Consider the following 19,010-nt stretch of genomic DNA (forward strand, 5'->3'; position numbering starts at 1 on the left):
GGTATAGTATGAGAAGTAGGGCCTGGTACATACTGGGTACTATATATTTTAAATAAAGAAATCAAAGAAGTCAGAACATAGAGCAAAATGTGAGTTAGCAGATTTTGAATGTGCAGCTTATGGCTTCCCTTACAAAGTAAAAATTCATGGAGCCCCAGTGGTGCAATTGGTTAGTGTGTGGTACTTAAGTACAAATTCATGGATTTGCATGACCTTTATTTTGTGGGCTTTGTAATAGTTGTGTCAGGTAGGAGGATTTGAATTCTCAGTATAGGGAGTGATTTACTTTTCCCTTGTATCTTCGATTTGGAGTTGATCTTTAAGACTGTTTTTACTGTTAAATGAACCAGGGAACCATTAGCTATGACACTTGTAAATAAGATATTTTTTAGGATGAATGTAATTTTGTTCTTTTTTTTTACTTTATTTTTGGCTGTGTTGGGTCTTCGTAGCTGCGTGCGGGCTTTCTCTAGTTGTGGCTCGCGGGGGCTACTCTTCATTGTGGTGTGCAGACCTTCTCACTGTGGTGGCTTCTCTTGTTGCAGAGCATGGGCCCTAGAGCGCGGGCTTCGGTAGTTGTGGCTTGCGGGCTCTAGAGCGCAGGCTCAGTAGTTGTGGTGCACAGGCTTAGTTGCTCCGTGGCATGTGGGATCTTCCTGGACCAGGGTTCGAACCTGTGTCCTCTGCATTGGCAGGCGGATTCTCAACCACTGTACCACCAGGGAAGTCCCTTAATTTTGTTCAGAGCTCCTTTGAGCTGTATTTCAGCTGGTCTTCAGAGGGCCTTCATAGAAAAAAGCATCAGTTAAGTAGGGAGAAACTCAAACCAGAGGACAGAATTTCACTGTACTTTTGCTTGTAACTTGACTTCATATTTATAATAGCTATTTACCAAGTATTTAGGGTGATTTTTTATAGACTTTTGTTTATTTTAAATATTTTTTTTTGCTTTTTGATGAGGACCAATTTTAAAGTCTTTCATTGAATTTGTTACAATATTGCTTCAGTTTTATGGTTTGGTTTTTTGGCTGAGAGGCGTGTGGGATCTTAGCTCCCCAACCGGAGATCAAACCCGCACTCCCTGCATTGGAAGGTGAAGTCTTAACCACTGGACCGCCAGGGAAGTCCCTAGACTTTATTTTTTAGAGAAATTTTAGGTTTACAGAAAAACTGAGCAGAAAATGCAGAGTTCCCATTTTCCCCTTCCCCCCACACATGCACAGCCTCCTCCATTGTCAGCATCCCACACCAGAGTGGAAATTTATTGCAATCAGGGGTGATTTCTAAAAACAAACACTGCCCTTTAGGACTGTACCCATAGTCAAAAGTGCTGCACTTTGTTCAGAACTTTTTGGAACCTCCCATTAGTGCTAACTTTAGAATCAATTTTTATGTCACAGAAGAAATTAACAGCATTTCTTTGTTCCAGCCTATTCATGTTTTTGACCAGAAAATAATATAGCTTAGCTGACCATATTAATCAGACTTGGCTTTGAATGACCTTTTAGCTATTTATACAAATATAATTTTCCTCTAAAGTTCAAGTTTTACCACCACTTGAGTTGTTGAAAAAGATGCTCTGTGGACCAGGCATATGACATTTTCTGTATTTCATTTCACTGTTTGTTTATGTGGTTGCTGATGCAGGTTCCCTCAGGAGGTGGACTAACTATGTTTGATTTAACCTCTGTCCTCTACACCTACAGCTCTTTTCACTTAATAAAGAAAGTTGGTCAGGCACACAGAATCTACAGACTCACATTACACAGTGCTCTACTATTTAGTTTGACAGATAAATACTCACATAGTATCTAGTATGGGCCAGCCTTGTACAAATATAGATTCATCTAATTCTTGTAACAAACGTATGATCTAGGTAGCTCTTTTACAGAAGGGTTAATTGAGGCCCAAAAGGTTAGGCAGTGTTCTAGGAGGCAGTCATAAATGATGAATGGAGGGGACTTTCCCAAGGTTACTGCTTTGAAGGACACAACGCATGCTTGAATGTTTAAGTTCTAATATATTGATACTTGACTGGAAAACAGATCCTATTACTTTAAGTTCCCATCTTGTTTACTTAGCTCTTCACCTTGCTTGGGGGCTAAGGTCTTTCCCATATCAGACCTGAGTGATGAAGGCATTATCAGGTTTAATTTTGAGTGATGGTCTTTGATTATTTTGATGTGTCATGAGCACTTTCATTGCAGAGAGAGTGGACTCCAGAGATTGTTATTTCAGGACACTTTGATGGTGTCCAAGACCTAACATGGGATCCAGAAGGAGAATTTATCATTACTGTTGGTAATGACCAGACAACTCGACTTTTTGCTCCATGGAAGAGAAAAGACCAATCACAGGTAAAATGTCTTCCTACTTGACTGATCCACTTTACAAAACATCCATGAGCACATGAAAAGTGGAACAGCAACATTAGCCATTAGGGAAATGCAGATTAAATCCATGATGAGATGCCACTACACACCCTCTAGAATGGCTAAGGTATAAAATACTGACAATAGCAAGTGGTTGTAAGGATGCCGAGTGACCGGATCTTTCTTACATTGCTAATGGGAATGCAAAATGGTATAGCCAGTCTGGAAAATGGTTTCGTATTTTCTTAAAAACTGAAGCATTCCAAAGAAGACATACAGATGGCCAACAGACCCATGAAAAGATGCTCAGCATCACTAATCATCAGGGAAATGCAAATCAAAACCACAATGAGTTACCACCCCACACCTGTCAGAATGGCCATCATCAAATAGATAACAAATAATGACTGTTGGCCAGGAGGTGGAGAAGAGGAGTCCTCCTGCACTGTTGGTGGGAATGTAAGTTTGGTGCAGCCACTGTGGAAAATGGTATTGAGGTTTCTCAGAATATTAAAAATAGAACCACCCCATGATCTAGCAGTCTTACTTCTGGGTATTTACTTGAAGAAAACAAAAACACTAATTAGAAAAAATGTATTCACCTCTTTGTTTATTGAAGCATTATTTATAATAGCCAAGATATGGAAGCAGCTAAGTGTCCATTGATGAGTAGATGAAGAAGATGTGGTATATAGGCAATGGAATAGTACTCAGCTATTAAAAAAATGAAGTCTGAAATATATGCACAACTGAGTCACTTTGCTGTACAGCAGAAATTAACACAACATTGTAGATCAACTACTTCAATAAAATTAAAAAATAAAAAATTTTTAAAAATGGAAAAAAAAATGAAGTCTTGCCATTTATCACAACATGGATCTGGAGGGTATTGTGCTGAGTGAAATAAGTCAGATAGAGAAAGACAAATACCTTATGATCTAATATGTGGAGTCTAAAAAACAAAACAAACGAACAAAGTGAAAACAGACTTATAGATGCAAAGAAAAAAAAACGGGTGTTTGCCAGAGGTTTGAAGCCAGGTGAAATAGGTGAAGGGATTAAGAGGCACAAACTTCTAGTTATAAATAAGTCACAAGAGTGTGATATACAGCATAAGGAATATGGTGAATAATGCTGTAATAACTTTGTATGGGGACAGGTGGTTACTAGACTTACCATGGTTGACGATTTTGTAATGTATTTAAATGTCGAGTCACTATGTTACACACCTGAAACTAACATAACACTACATTTTATTTCAACTGTATTTCAGTGAAAGGAAACTTAAGCATACACATATTCTTTATAATTCAAACAATTAAAATGTTAGCTGTCAAAATGTGTTTACTTCAGTTCCACATAAAAGTTCTCATAATACCTTGTAATTTTAGATGTAACTCATTAGGAAACACTGACAAGGGAATTCCCTGATGGTCCAGTGGCTGAGACTCTGTATTTTCACTGCCGAGGGCTCGGGTTTGGGTTCGGTCCCTGGTCAAGGAACTAGGATTCCACAGACCGCGTAGCGCAGCCAAAAAAAGAAAGAAACACTATCAAGTCTGTAGTAAAAGCTAATTTCTAACATCATATAGTGTTAAATAATAGTGGTCGAGGCCAGTTTTTGTTCAAGGAACTTTTCAGGCTTGGCCCTGAGCTTTAAAAAACCGCAATAAAACTTTACCACTGATAAACCATTGAACTGTATACTCAGAGAAACTATAGTCAGCTTCAGTTTCTGATAAAACTTCATGGAACTGACTCTGGGTCAGTCTATGAAGCTAATGAAATTGGCCACTGACATTTCTGCTTCAGCAGCATGTGGTAGATTAAAATTGGTAGAGTTGAGGACATTGGGAACAACACTATAGTCAAGTAAAAAACAAGGCAAATAATTTTGGAGTGGTTTTCTGTGGCTCTTGGTAATTTGTTATCAGTATAACTCAGTTGTTGTTTATTCATCATCCTTTAAAAAAAAAATCAATAAATCAGACTTTACCAAAATGTGAAATTCTGCTCTTTGAAAGACATTGTCAGGAGAATGAAAAGTCACAAACTGGGAGAAAGTATTTACAAAACATACCTGATAAAGATTTTTATCTAGAGTATATAAAGAACTTTTTGGAACTCAGTAATAAGAAAACAATCCATTTTGGGCTTCCCTGGTGGCGCAGTGGTTGAGAGTCTGCCTGCCGATGCAGGGGACGCGGGTTCGTGTCCCGGTCCGGGATGATCCCACGTGCCGCGGAGCGGCTGGGCCCGTGAGCCATGGCTCACGCAACGGGGGAGGCCGCAGCAGTGAGAGGCCCGCGTACCGCAAAAAAAAAAAAAAAAAAAAAAAGAAAACAATCCATTTTTTAAAAAAAGGGGGCAAAAGATGTTTATCCAAAGAAGATGTATGGATGGAAAATAAGAACAGGAAAAGATTCTCAATACCATTAGTCATTAGGGAAATGCACATTAAAGCTACAATGAGATACTATGACATCCCTATTAGAATGATTACAGTTGAAAGGCTGACTGCACTAGTGTTGATGAGGGAGGGTGTGGGCAGCTGGATCTCTCATACACTGCTGGTGGGATTCTAAACTGGACAGCCACTTTGGGACATCATTTGGCAGTTTCTTAAAAATTTAAATATACATCCACATCATCCAGTTATTATACCCATAGGTAATATTTACCCAAGAGAAATATATTCGTGCAAAGACTTATACACGAAAATTTGTGACTTTTTCTAGTAAGACAAAAACTGGAAAACAACCCAAATGTCTGTAAGTAGGTGACTAGATCAACAAGTTGTGGTATAGCTGTACAAGGGAATACTACTCAGCAATAAAAAGTATTGATCTGTTGATAAACAGAACGACTTGGATGAATCTGCCCCATGGTCACATTTCCATGGCATAATGAATGATTTTGTGTCTGGTATTTTGCTTGTTGAAAAGAATTCAGTTTTTGAAATGTGTGATCATTTTTGTTTATCTTATTTTGATACCCAGGTGACCTGGCATGAAATTGCAAGGCCTCAGATACATGGATATGACCTGAAATGTTTGGCAATGATCAGTAGGTTTCAGTTTGTATCTGGAGCGGATGAAAAAGTTCTTCGAGTATTTTCTGCACCTCGAATTTTTGTGGAAAATTTTTGTGCCATTACGGGCCAGTCACTGAATCACGTACTTTGTAATGTGAGTATTCCTCTAAATGTTAACTAGATCTAGTTAACCCTTCATATAAAATTTTAGGGCTTCCCTGGTGGCGCAGTGGTTGAGAGTCCGCCTGCCGATGCAGGGGACACGGGATCATGTCCCGGTCTGGGAAGATCCCACATGCCGCGGAGCAGCTAGGCCCGTGAGCCATGGCTGCTGAGCCTGCGCGTCCGGAGCCTGTGCTCCGCAACGGGAGAGGCCTGCGTACCGAAAAAAAAAAAAAGAAAATTTTAGAAAGTTTCACTTAAGGCTGTAAATGGAGTATATGGGTAGAAAGAAAGTCAAATCATTTTATTATTGGCTTGACAAACTTTTGTGTGCACTGTGGCAGGCAGTAATTTAAATATTAATATAAGAAATTTTGTAACAGTTAAGCCCAAGAGACTGTAAAGAATTAAAATGTTAAATTAAGGCACGAATACTGTGCGTCTTCACTGTGCTTGATAACTACGATAAAACAAAGCATAATAGATGGGTCATATTTTCAAGGAGATTACCATCTAGATATAGATTGGGGTAGTGGACAATGGAACTAATGTACCTGCAATTATTAGATGAAACCAGTTAATTGCTAAATCTTGTGACTAAAGTAATTTTCATAGGAGGAAGTGGTCGCTGTAGTAGAGTAATGAGAAAATGGGGCTTCATTTGAGTTTTGAAAGGGTAAGTTTTTATTAATGTTTGTTTATACCTCCTTTCTACAAAAGATTTGAGCACTTACAAAAATACATGGTTATAAACATTATAAAGTAACCAGTTATGAAGGAAGGGAAAGTAAGTAGGAAGGTAGTTGTGTTACACAGAAGTGCACGTCATACAGTCCGTTGCAGTACTTAGAGTTGGGTCATGAATTTGCTTCTGATCTTGAAAAGGATGAGTACAATTTTGATAGGCAGATGGAAGGACAGAGAGCAGTGGGGTGGCCAGAGCTGCTTGAATGAAGAGTATATAGAGGGAAATGGAGGGGCTGGGGGAAAGTCAAATGGTGGAGGACCTTGGGAGGCAGGCATAGTTCAGACTCTGGTACCAGCAGAGGTCCCTAAACAAAGAAAGTGATGAAAAGCACTTTGGGGCGAAGAGTTATGTGGGAGCAGGATACCTTTGAGCCCAGAGACTTTGAAGGCAGGGACACTAGCACCAGTCTGGGTAAGACTGGAGAAGAAAGTAAGAGTCATTTTAAAAGAAATGTCCAACTATGTTTCTTGGAGTGTATCATGGGCGCCTCAGGCCACAGGCTCTCTTGATTAGGTAAAGGAGATGAAAGATTCTGTTATGCTGTTTCTAATGCTAATGGACAGTGGAACAAGATCAAAAGGGAGGCCTCGACTGGTTATTATACCGTGCTGAGCATATGGTGGTGGAGGGCAAGTTGGTTTGAGGATCTGACAATTCTAGGGATTGAAATGTGGTTTTAGGATTCCATAAGAGGCTAGTCCCAGGTGTATATTCAATTCTGTGTCCTAAGATACAGGAATCCTGTAGACTGGAAAGCCTCTTGCTGCTTTTTGGGTTTGTTCCCATACTAAATGTTGGGATATATAGGAATGCCTCTTATTGCTCTTTTCCATGGTTTTTTATTTTTCTTGTTTTCTAAAATAAAGCATCCTGCATTTCAGGTACCTATTCTTGGTGATGGTTTAAATTCCCATAGCTCATGTTTGTGTTCAGTTCCAGCCCCTGTATTAAAATTTAAATTGTAAGAAATGCTCTTAGCTTATGGACATGTGCCACTTTTGATGGTTAGCATTTGTTTCATATGTAATAATTTAATTGATATTGTAGGATATAAGCGATTATTGCCACTTCAAAGGGCACTCTGTTACAAGGTTTTAAAGTATTCAAAATTTTAAATATGTTTAATGAAAATACTATGTGCCTTCCTGGGAAACGTGTGTTTATATGAGCATCACCAGGGATGTGCCTGTGAGACTCTTGGAAATAAAGCTCCAGGCCTTCCATTCTCCGCCCATTCTTTGCTAGAAGCCAGCACAGTGCTTTCCTTGTCACACCCTGACACCCATTAAGCTGTCAGGGTTCAGTGAGCTTGTGGATGAGAGGATGCCCGACGTTATGGATTGGGTCGGGGCTGGGGATTAGCTGGAGCCTCTCTGCTGGAGAGTGATTGCTTAGTATTGCATCTCTCAGTTCAGGAAATGGAAGTGTGGGCAGATATCTACACAGAATGGTAAAATGGTCTTTACACTGCTTCTCAGCATTTGTGAGCATAACATTTTTTTATAGTGACTGAGGTAACAGTAACTTTTAGCATTTAAAACATGTATCATACTTTTTATTCCAGCAAGATGGTGATCTTCCAGAAGGAGCTACCGTCCCTGCTTTGGGATTATCAAATAAAGCTGTCTTTCAGGGTAAGGCTTTCGTCTCCAAAATTACTGAACCTATAGTGGTGCTTAAAACCTAGTTACACATTTGTATATTATGTACCTAATGTTCATTACAGGTGATTTATTATTTTTAAAAATCACAGTACACGCATCTCTCTTCTATGAGCTATTTCATGGTAACTACTCTGTGTACACATGCAGACCCTGAAATAGGTGCTGCTTTTACAAAGTGTATTTCATGGAGCACTCACAACCACAGATGCTAATGTGGATAGCTTGAAAAATGTGTTCCACAGTTTAAAAAGTTTGGGAAACATTAGGTCAAAGGAAAAGGAAGGAATCTATGGAATTGACCAGTGCTCTAAGGAGCGCATTTGGAAAATACCAGAGTAGTGGAAATACCCTTGGCTTTGCCATCACGCGGATACAGCGTTGAACTACACTGCCTTCAGGTACCACTATTTTCTAACTAGTGGCCGTAATATTGGGACATGTGCAGGAGACATAAAGTTGGTGACTACATTTATGATGTTGATGTTTGTTTTAAACTAGGAGATATAGCTTCTCAGCCTACTGATGAAGAGGAGCTGTTAACTAGTACTGGTTTCGAATATCACCAGGTGGCCTTTCAACCCTCCATACTTACTGGTAAGAAAAGGCAAAAAGATGGTTCTCTAGAATCGTTAGTACCGTACACATAGTATGGGGTCTGTCACCACTGACCTAAATAAGTGCTGCAGAATTCACTTGTTTATCCGCATGAAAGTGGAAAAATTAATTGCAATGCTATAAATTTATTGTAGAACCTCCCACTGAGGATCATCTTCTGCAAAATACTTTGTGGCCTGAAGTTCAAAAACTGTAAGTTAAGTTGTACTTAGCTCTTTAGTCTGATTCGATCGTAACTTGTGATGCCCCCTTCCCAACCAATTTGATTTTCTCCTTTGCTTTCCTCTTACCTACATTTTCCCTCCTGCTGTAAACATCTCTTGATGGCCTTCATAAGGGGTGAAAATCAAACTTCACATAGATATTTATATTGCTATGTATTATATTTACTAGATTTATTGGTTTTGATTTTTAAAGTAGAGAGACATAACACTATTTTTTTTCCTTTTTAAAAAAAATTTTAAGTTTTGTTATTCTCTTGGTCTTTTTTTTCCTACAGTATTTCCCTATCAGGACCTTTCTATGGTTTGTTATTTATGGTAGTGGCTGGCTGGCGGTGAAAACTTGTATTTTAATCTAGTTGTTTGAATAAGTTGTATTACTACTAGGAAGTTGGCATTTTTCTCCAGTCTCTGCTTTTACCCCAAATATTTACCTAGACAAAAGTACAATGTTTCTTAAAAGAACTGTGTGTTAGCTGGAGAGATTGATTTCTTCTCTCATTTAAAAATTTTGCAGCACAGGAATAGGTACATTTACTAATTACTTACTTACAGGGGTCATCCATTTTCTCTTTTTAAATTTTAGATACGGACATGGTTATGAAATATTTTGTGTTGCTTGTAGCAATTCAAAGACACTGCTTGCCTCAGCTTGTAAGGTAGGGCATTTTACTTTTTTATTCTACTTGGTCACAGGTTATTTGAGTCATCAGGCTCCTGCAAGCTTAGTAGTGATGGAGGCAGAATTTGACACGAAAGGCCACAGGTGCCTGATTTTTCTGAATCTTGCTTTCTCAGTCTCTTTTCCATTCTGTCCCATCAGAAGCTTGCAGTTGCCTTTTAAATCTGTTTCAGCTGCACATTTTTGTTCTTAAATACTTGGTTTGAGCCGATTTATGCCCCTACTCAGAAACTATTTAATCAGGTATCTTAAAATGAGAGCTAAAAATGTGGTAGCATAAATTTTTAGTAATGGGAGTCCTGGAGACAGAGGGGAATGAGAAGGTGAAACCCCGCACCATGTATGCCATCTGACCATCTCTTGAGGACACTGTGGGTGCTGACCTAAGTGAGTAGAGTCCCTTGGCCCTTGCCACGGTGAGGCAGGATGGTGGCCAGCTCAATGAGCCACCAGCACGTGACACTGTGGAATAGTGCATCTCAGACATCTGCCTGGGAGAATGATCTTGAACTTGCTATTCAGTATTTATATACTGTGGAGGATTGTGTGAAAGGTCTGAGACCTACACATTCCCCTAACTTTCCTAAAATTTATTTATTAAGACACCAAGAAAATTAATTTATTTATCTGTTTTAAGCATGATGATGAGAGCTGCCCACCTGGATGGGCACCTATGGGGTTGTTTTGTTTTGGGGGTTTTTTGGTATGTTTGTTTTTTGTCCCTGCTCTTGCTGTGGTTTCTTGCTACTGGCCTGTATTGAGGGACCTCCTAGGAAATAATTGTTGTGCTCCTTCTGCCCCACCCCCTTGTTTGTTGTCCTCTTTGTGAGGGTGGTACTGAGAGGGTGGTACTTCCTTCTGTTAATACAAGGCCCTTTGGAAAGAATAGGGCATAAGTAGCAAGAATAACTGTGCTTCTACTGAGCAGCTAATTTGTGTCTTAGGGCACTGTCAATCACATAATTATTTTCTCCTTTTCAAGTTGGCTCACTTGTAGCAACTATGTGCATTTCTTTTTTGAACTAACATTTTTAGCTGCTTTATTTAGGTGTCATTAGCGTGCTGTCAACTGCATGTTGAAAGTGAACAATTTGATAAATTTTGACATATGTTTATACCTGTGAAATCATCACTACATATCAAGATAGTGAACATACCATCAGCCCCCCAAATTTCCTCTGCCCCATCCCTAGTAAACCACTAATCTGCTTTTTATCATGATAGAGTAGTTTACATTTTCTAAATTTTTGTATAAATGGAGTCATATAGTATGCACTCTTTTTCATCTGGCTTTTTTCATTTAGCGTAATAATTTGAGATTCATCCATGTTGTTCCATGTATCAGTTGCTCATTTTTTTTTCTGCATAGTCTTCCCTTTTACAGATATACTACAATTTGTTGATCCATACACTTATTAATGGACATTTGGGTGGTTTCCAGTTTTTGGCTTTTATTAATAAAGCAGTTATGAATATTTGTATACAAGTCTTTGCATGGATATATGCTTTCATTTCTCTTGAGTAAATACATATGAGTAGAATTGCTGGGTATATGGTAGATGTATATTTAAATTTTTAAGAAATTGACAAACTATTTTCCAAAGTGGCTGTACCATTTTACAATCCCACTAGCAATACATGAGAGTTCCAGTTGCTCCACGCCCTCACCAGGGCGTGGTATTGTCAATCTTTTTAACATTAGCCATTCTGATAGGTTTGTAATATCTCATTGTGCCTGTAATTTGCATTTCCGTAATGATTAATGATGTTGAACAGCTTTTCATGTGCTAATTTTCCAACTGTATGTCTTCTTTGATGAAGTATCTGGTCAAATCTTTTGCCCAGTTCTTTATTGTATTGTTTTCTTATTACCGAATTTTGAAAAGCTCTTTATATACACTGGATACTACTTTATCAGATATATGCTATGTAGGTAGTTTTCCCCAGTGACATTTCCTTCATTTTCTTAACAATGTTTTTCAAAGAGCAGAAGTTGTATGTTTTGGTGAAGTCTAATTTATCAATTTTTTTCTGTATTGGGTTTGTGCTTCTAATGTAGTATCTAAGAAATCTTTGCCTGGGACTTCCTGGTGGTCCAGTGGTTATGATTTCACACTCCCACTGCAGGGGGCACAGGTTTGATCCCTGGTCAGGGAACTAAGATCCCGCATGCTGTGCAGAGTGGCCATAAAAGAAAAAGGAAAGAAAGAAATCTTTGCCTGACTCAAGTTCTTCTGCCGCATTTTGTTCTAGGAGTTTTATAGATTTTAAGTTTTATGTTTAGACCTATGATACATCTTTTATTAATTCTTCCTGTTGTATGGAGTATATATTACAGTTGATTTTTTTTGCATGTGGATATCCAGTTGTTCCATCATTATTTGTTGAAAAGACTATCCCTTCACCTCGTACCTTTTGCATCTTTGTCAAAATTAGCTGTCCATATATGTTTGGGTCTATTTCTAGACTTTATTTTGTCCTACTCATCTTTTTTTTTTTTTCTTTCCTGTTTTGATGCCAGTGCCACAGTCTCTTTAACAACTATAGCTTTTTATACTGTGTCTTGAAACCAGGAAGTAATTGTCTTCTAACTCTCTTCTCACTTTTCAAATGTATTTTGGCTATTCTAGGTTCTTTACTTTTCCACATGAATTTTATAATCAGCTTGACAGTTTCTACAAAAGTATGTGCTGGAATTTTGATGGGGATTGCATTGAATCTATAGATTAATTGTGGAAGAATTTTAACAATATTGAGTCTTGACACATGAATGCAGTATGCCTCTCATTTATTTAGATCTTTAATTTCTCTCAGGGTTTTGTTTGTTTTTTTTTAGTAAGCCTTTTATTTTGGAATAATTTTATATTTAACGAAAGTTGCAGAGATAGTACCTAGAATACCATTATACCTCCTACCCAATTTTCCCCAGTGTTAACATCTTAATATTATCAGGAATATTTTGTACTTTTCAGTGTCAGGTCTTACACATATTTTGTCAGATTTATCCTTATTTCATATATTTTATGTCAGATTGTTCATTGCTCACATAAGGAAATGCAGTTGCTTTTTGTAATCAGTCTTTTATCCTGCAACTTGCTAAACTTATTACTTCTTATAGCTTTATTGTAGATATTGGATTTTCCACATAGATGCTTATGTTGCCTGTGAATAAAGAAAATTTTACTTCTTCCTTTCCCATATGGATGTCTTAATGTTGACTAGACGTTGTAATATCAGAAGTCCTCACCTTATTCCTCATCTCAGCAACAGAATATTTAGTTTTGTCCATTAAGTGTTATGCTTGCTGTGGATTTTTTTTATGGCTCTTCTTTATCAGGTGGCAAAATCTCCCTGCGGTTCCTAGTTTGCAGAGAGTTTTTATCAGGAATGGATGTTAGGTTTTGTCAAATGTTTTTTCTTTATCTCTTAACATGATCATATGTTTTTCCCATTTTAGTTTATTAATATGGTGAATTACATGGATTGATTTTTCAAATGATGAACCAACTTTGCATTCCTGGAACCAAATCCCAAATGCTTATATTATATATATATATATATTTTTTCAATTATTCTTTTTATTGAGGTATAACTGACATATATAACATTATATTAGTTTCAGGTGTACAACATAATGATCAATATTTGTATACATTGTGAAGTGATCACCACAATAAGTCTAGCTAACATCCATCATCATACATAGTTACAAGAAATTTTTTTTTTTTTCTGCTGAGGACTTTTAAGATTTCAGCAACTTTCAAATACGCAGTGTAATATTAACTATAATCACCATGCTCTATGTTACATCCCCCTGACTTAGTTATTTATAGCTGGACGTTTGTACGTTTTGACTCCCTTCACCCATTTCATATATCCCCCAGTCTTGGCTTCTGGCATCTCCCAATTCATTCTCTGTATGTCTATGAGCTTGGTGGGTTTTTTTATTGTTGCTGTTTTTAGATTCTGCTTATAAGTGAGATCGTACAGTATTTGTCTTTGTCTGACTTATTTCACTTAGCATAATGCCCACAAGGTCTGTCCATGTTGTCACAAATGGAAATATTTCATTGTTTTTTTTTGTTTGTTTTATTTTGTTTTGTTTTTTTGCGGTACGCGGGCCTCTCACTGTTGTGGCCTCTCCCGTTGCGGAGCACAGGCTCCGGACGCGGAGGCTCAGCGGCCATGGCTCACGGGCCCAGTCGCTCCGCGACTGTGTCCCCTGCATCGGCAGGCGGACTCTCAACCACTGCGCCACCAGGGAAGCCCTCATTGTTTTTTATGGCTGAATACTCTTCCACCATGGTGTGTGTGTCTGTCCGTTTTCTTTATCCATTGATCCATTTTCTTTATCCATTTGATGGACACTTAGGTTGTTTCCATATGTTGGCTATCATAAATAATGCTGCAGTGAACATGGGGGTACACATATCTTTTCAAGTTAGTGTTTTTATTTTCTTTGGGTAAATACCCAGAAGTGGAATTGCTGGATCATATGTTAATTCCAGTTTTAATTTTTTGAGGAACCTCCATACTGTTTTTCATAGTGGCTGCACCAGTTTACATTTCCACCAGCAAGGCACAGGATTCCCTTTTCCCCATATCCTCTCCAGCACTTATTCCTTGTCTTTTTGTTGATAGCCATTCTAATGGGTGTAAGGTGATATCTCATTGTGGTTTTGATTTGCATTACCCTTATGATTAGTGATGTTGAGCATCTTTTCATGTTTCTGTTGGCCATGTATATGTCTTCTTTGGAAAAATGTCTATTTAGATTCTTTGCCTATTTTTTATTTAATTTAATTTTATATTTTGCTATTCAGATGTATATGTTCTTTATATAGTTTTTATATTAACCCCTTATCAGATGATTTGCAAACATTTTCTCCCATTCAGTAGGTTGCCTTTTCATATTGTTGATGATTTCTTATATTTTTATATATTGTTGGATTCAATTTGCTAAAATTTTGTTTAAAACTTTCATATATAGTATGTGAGAGACATTGCTGTGTAGTTTTCTTTCCTTGTAATGGCTTCATCTGGTTTTGGTATCACAGTAATATTAGCCTCATAGAAATATTTCCTCCTTTGCAATTTTCTGGAAGAGTTTGTGAAGAATTGGTATTTCCTTTTTTAAATATTTGGTAGAATTTCCCAGTGAAGCAAACTGACCTTGAGTTATCTTTGTGGGAAGGTTTTTAACTACCTATAATTTTTTAAATAGATACAGGGCTATTTCATTCAAGATATCTAATTTTTCGTGGGTGTACTTTGATGGTTTGTGTCTTTCAGGAAATTTGCCCCTTTTATCTGATTTGTCATATTTATTGGCATAAAGTTGTTCATAGTATTCCCTTTTGATCCTTTTATTACCTGAAGAATCCCTGGTGATGTTACCTTTCTTATTCCTGTTATTGGCAATTTGTCTCTTTTCTCTCATACCCTCTTTTTTTTTTTTGTGGGAGAGAATTCTGGGAATTGACCAGGAAATTAATGAGTTTATGATTTTATTAATATTTTCAGAGAACAAGCTTTTGGTTTATTTATTTTATTTATTTTGATTTACTTTTGGCTGCATTGGGTCTTCGTTGCTGCATACGGGCTTTCTCTAGTTGCGACGAACAGGAGCTGCACTCCATTGTGGTGCACTGGCTTCTCACTGTGGTGGCTTCTCTTGTTGCGGAGCACAGGCTCTAGGTGCACAGGCTTCAGTAGTTGTGGCACGTGGGCTCAGTATTTGTGGCTCACAGGCTGTAGAGCACAGGCTCAGTAGTTGTGGCACACAGGTTTAGTTGCTCCGCGGCATGTGGGATCCTCCTGGACCAGGGCTTGAACCGTGTCCTCTGCATTGGCAGGCAGATTCTTAACCACTGCACTACCAGGGAAGTCCTCATTTCTTTTTCTGTCTCTAATAAGGTTAAAACTGAGGTCATTGATTCTAGATCTTTCTTTCTAATATAGGTGTTAAGTGCTATAAGTTTTCCTCTAAGTATTGCTTTCGAGGCATTCTGCAAATTTTGATACGTTGTGTTTTCATTCAATTAAAAGCACTTTCTAATTTCTCTTTGATTTTATTTTTTAACTTAGGTTATTTTGAAATGTATTAGTTTCCATATACTGAGTGTTTTTCAGATATCTTTCTGTTATTGATTTCTAATTTAAGTTTATTTTGTTCAGAAAACATAGTATGACTTCAATCCTTTGATACTTAATCTTGGTAAATTTCCATGTTCTTTTGAGAAGAATTTGGATTCTGTTTATTTTGGGTCAAGTGTTCTGAAAATACGAATTACATTGGTTGACAATATTGTCTACTTTATTCTTTTGGTTCTGTCGTGAATGGCATTTTGAAATCTCTAACTATAATTGTGGACTTGTCTTTTAATCCTTATAGTTCCTTCAGTTTGTACTTTATGTATTTTTGAAGTTCTGTTGTTAGATCCTAAACATTTATGATGGTTATTTTCTCTTGATTAACTGACTAGTTTCTTATGCAATGAACCTCTTTACTTCTGGTAATATTTTCTGCTCTGAAGTCTACTTTCTCTGATGTTAGTGTAGCCACTCCAGGTTTCCTTTGAGTAGTGCTTGAATTATGTATCTTTTTCCATCATTTTACTTTAAGCTGTTTGTTTCCTTTTATTTCAAGTGGGTTTCTTGGAGACAGCATATAATTGGGTCTTGCTGTTTTTCTCATCTTGATAATCTTTCATTTTAATAGGGGTGCTTATTAGATCATTTGCATTTGACGTAATAATTGATATGATAGATTAACTCCTGTCATCTTGCTATTTGTTTTCTATTTGATCTATCTGTTCTTTGATCCATTATACTTATTTTGGATTAAGTGATTCCTTTTTATGATTCCATTTTATTTCTTTTGTTTTGTTTAGTAGATATAACTCTTTGTTATTTTATTGGTTGTTTCACATTTTATACTATATATCTTTAATTTACCACAGTTTACCATCAAGTAATACTGCACTATTTGTGTATGATAACATAAGTATACTTTCATTTCCTTCTACTTTGTGGTATTGTTTTTGTACATTTTACTTCTTCACAGAAATCCCACAATATTATTTATACTTTAACAGTTAATTATCCCTAAAGATATTTAAATAATAAAAATATTTTTTCCATCAGATATTATTTTCGTGCTGCCTACAGGATGTTCTTAACATTCCTCATAATGCAGTTCTGCTGGTCAGGAATTTTTTCAGCTTTTTGCCTGTCTGAAAAGGATCTATTTCTCCTTCATTTTTTAACAGTATTAGTGGTGGCTAAAGAATTGGTGGTTTTCCCTTAGGTACTTCAAAAATGTTGCTCCATTTTCCTCTGACTTGCATTGTTTTGGATGAGAAGCCCACTGTCATTTTTCTTTGTTACTTAGTAATGGGTTTTTTTCCCCCAACTGCAATTTTATATTTTTCAGTGGTTTTAAACAATTTGATTACTGTTGGTATAGTTTTCTTCATGTTTCTTGTGCTTGGGTTTTATTGAACGTCTTAGATCTGTAGGTTTATTGTTTTCATTGAATTTGGAAATTTTTTGGCCACTATCTTTTTAAGCATTTTTTTCTCATCCTTTTGCAGACCATAGTTATATTTGGCTGCTTGACGTTGTCATAGAGTTCAGTGATTGTTTTTTTCTTTTTTTCCTACTCTGTGATTCATTTTGTCTTTTAGGTATCAGTGTTCTTTGTTGCTAGATATCTAATATTTTGGAGTGCCATTATTTCGTGTATTTTGTCTGATCTTTTAGTTTTTTTCACACAAGAGAGTAAATCTGGTCCCTGTTACTCCATATTGACCAGAAGTGAAAGTTTCTAAACTACTAATTACACAGTTAATACACAGATGTATTCTTCTTGTAAAATATTAAAGTAGTATGGAGGTTCCTCAAAAAATTAAAAATAGAACTATACCATATGACCCAGCACTTCTTCTTTTGGCTGTTTATCCAAAGGAAATGAAAACATTAATTTATAAAGATATATGTACCTCTATGTTCATTGTAGCATTGTTTACAATAGCCAAGATATGGAAGCAACCTAAGTGCCCAATGATAGAGGAATGGATAAGGAAGGGGTGGTGTGTGTGTGTGTGTGTGTGTGTGTGTGTGTGTGTGTGTGTGTGATGGAATATTACTCAGCCTTAAAAAAGAGGAATGAAATCTTGCCATTTGTGGCAACATGGATGGACCTGGAGGGTATTATGCTAAGTGAAATGAGTAAATAAGTTAGAGAAAGACACACACCAAATGATTTCATTTATATATGGAATCTAAAAACCAAAACAAATGAACAAACAAAACAGAAACAGATTCATAGGTACAGGGAATAGACAGGGTGTTTTCAGCGGGGTGGAGGAATGACTGAAGTAGGGGTTTAAGAGGTATAAACTTTCAGTTATAAAATAAATGAGTCACAGGGATGTAAGGTACCCATAGGGGATATAGTCAATAATATGGTAACAACTTTGTATGATGATGGATAGTAACTAGACTTACTGTGGTGATCATTTCATAATGTATAAAAATATTGAACCACTATGTCATACACCTGAAACTAATATAATATTGTATGTTAAATATAACTCAATTTTTAAAATTCTGATTTCAGTGCCAGTCTCTAATTATTCATCATTTCTAATTCCAGTCTGTCTCTTCTCAGAGGTTACACCTGGTTATAGTATTTATAGTATTTTCTCAGAAGTTGTTTTATTTTTTACACAGATACATAAAAAATACCATAGAAACAATATATTATTTTGAAAAATGTTTTCAGTTTATTTCACTTTAATTGCTTTATTGTTTCATCTCTGTCCTATAGGCAGCTAAGAAAGAGCATGCAGCTATCATTCTTTGGAACACTGCATCTTGGAAACAGGTGCAGAATTTAATTTTCCACAGTTTGACTGTCACACAGATGGCCTTCTCTCCTGATGACAAGTTCTTACTAGCTGTTTCCAGAGATCGGACCTGGTCACTGTGGAAAAGGCAGGACACAATCTCACCTGAGTTAGGTAAAACAGCTGCTGGTTGGGAAGATTATTAGTGAAACAGTTATGTCCATTTACCTACTTTGAGCAGCTATTGTGTAAAGAGAAATAGAAATGATAATAGGGTGAAGGGCAGAGTCTGGTTGTTGTGAGTCTTTCAAAGTTTTGTGATAACTGAGGAAGACTTGACCTTCCTTGTAAGGATGATATGTATTCAGACATCTCAGTTAAAGAAACATAAAAATCTACATGTAGAAAATTTGGATTTTGCAGATGGTTACAGAATGCCACCATAAAACCAAATGGATGATATATACTGAGGATTTTATGGGACAGGAATAATGAATATACAGTTAAATTATGAAACTCAGAAGGACCATTGTCTTTACCATTCACCTACCCACCTCTGTCACAGTGATAATTGGGAGAATTGGGAGGGGGTGTTTTAGGCATCCATTTGTGAATAACATGACCCCTGGGCAAAATGTTAACACACCTACCTGCATTCTA

The 19,010-nt window shown here is 36.9% G+C and overlaps 1 protein-coding gene across 3 annotated transcripts in view; it reads left to right on the top strand.

The window, feature by feature from the left end:
- ELP2 (elongator acetyltransferase complex subunit 2) overlaps positions 1-19,010 on the top strand; it is a 44,381-nt gene that overhangs the window by 18,376 nt on the left and 6,995 nt on the right. For all 3 annotated transcript variants that reach the window (XM_004312033.4, XM_004312034.4, XM_019930401.3), the window contains 7 exons: positions 2,208-2,357; positions 5,372-5,560; positions 7,881-7,950; positions 8,479-8,574; positions 8,730-8,787; positions 9,403-9,475; positions 18,332-18,524. In XM_004312033.4, the coding sequence (XP_004312081.1) occupies positions 2,208-2,357; positions 5,372-5,560; positions 7,881-7,950; positions 8,479-8,574; positions 8,730-8,787; positions 9,403-9,475; positions 18,332-18,524 (829 nt within the window). The remainder of the gene's footprint in view (positions 1-2,207; positions 2,358-5,371; positions 5,561-7,880; positions 7,951-8,478; positions 8,575-8,729; positions 8,788-9,402; positions 9,476-18,331; positions 18,525-19,010) is intronic.

Source organism: Tursiops truncatus, chromosome 13, assembly GCF_011762595.2.
Source record: "Tursiops truncatus isolate mTurTru1 chromosome 13, mTurTru1.mat.Y, whole genome shotgun sequence".
NCBI classification, from domain to species: Eukaryota; Metazoa; Chordata; class Mammalia; order Artiodactyla; family Delphinidae; genus Tursiops; species Tursiops truncatus.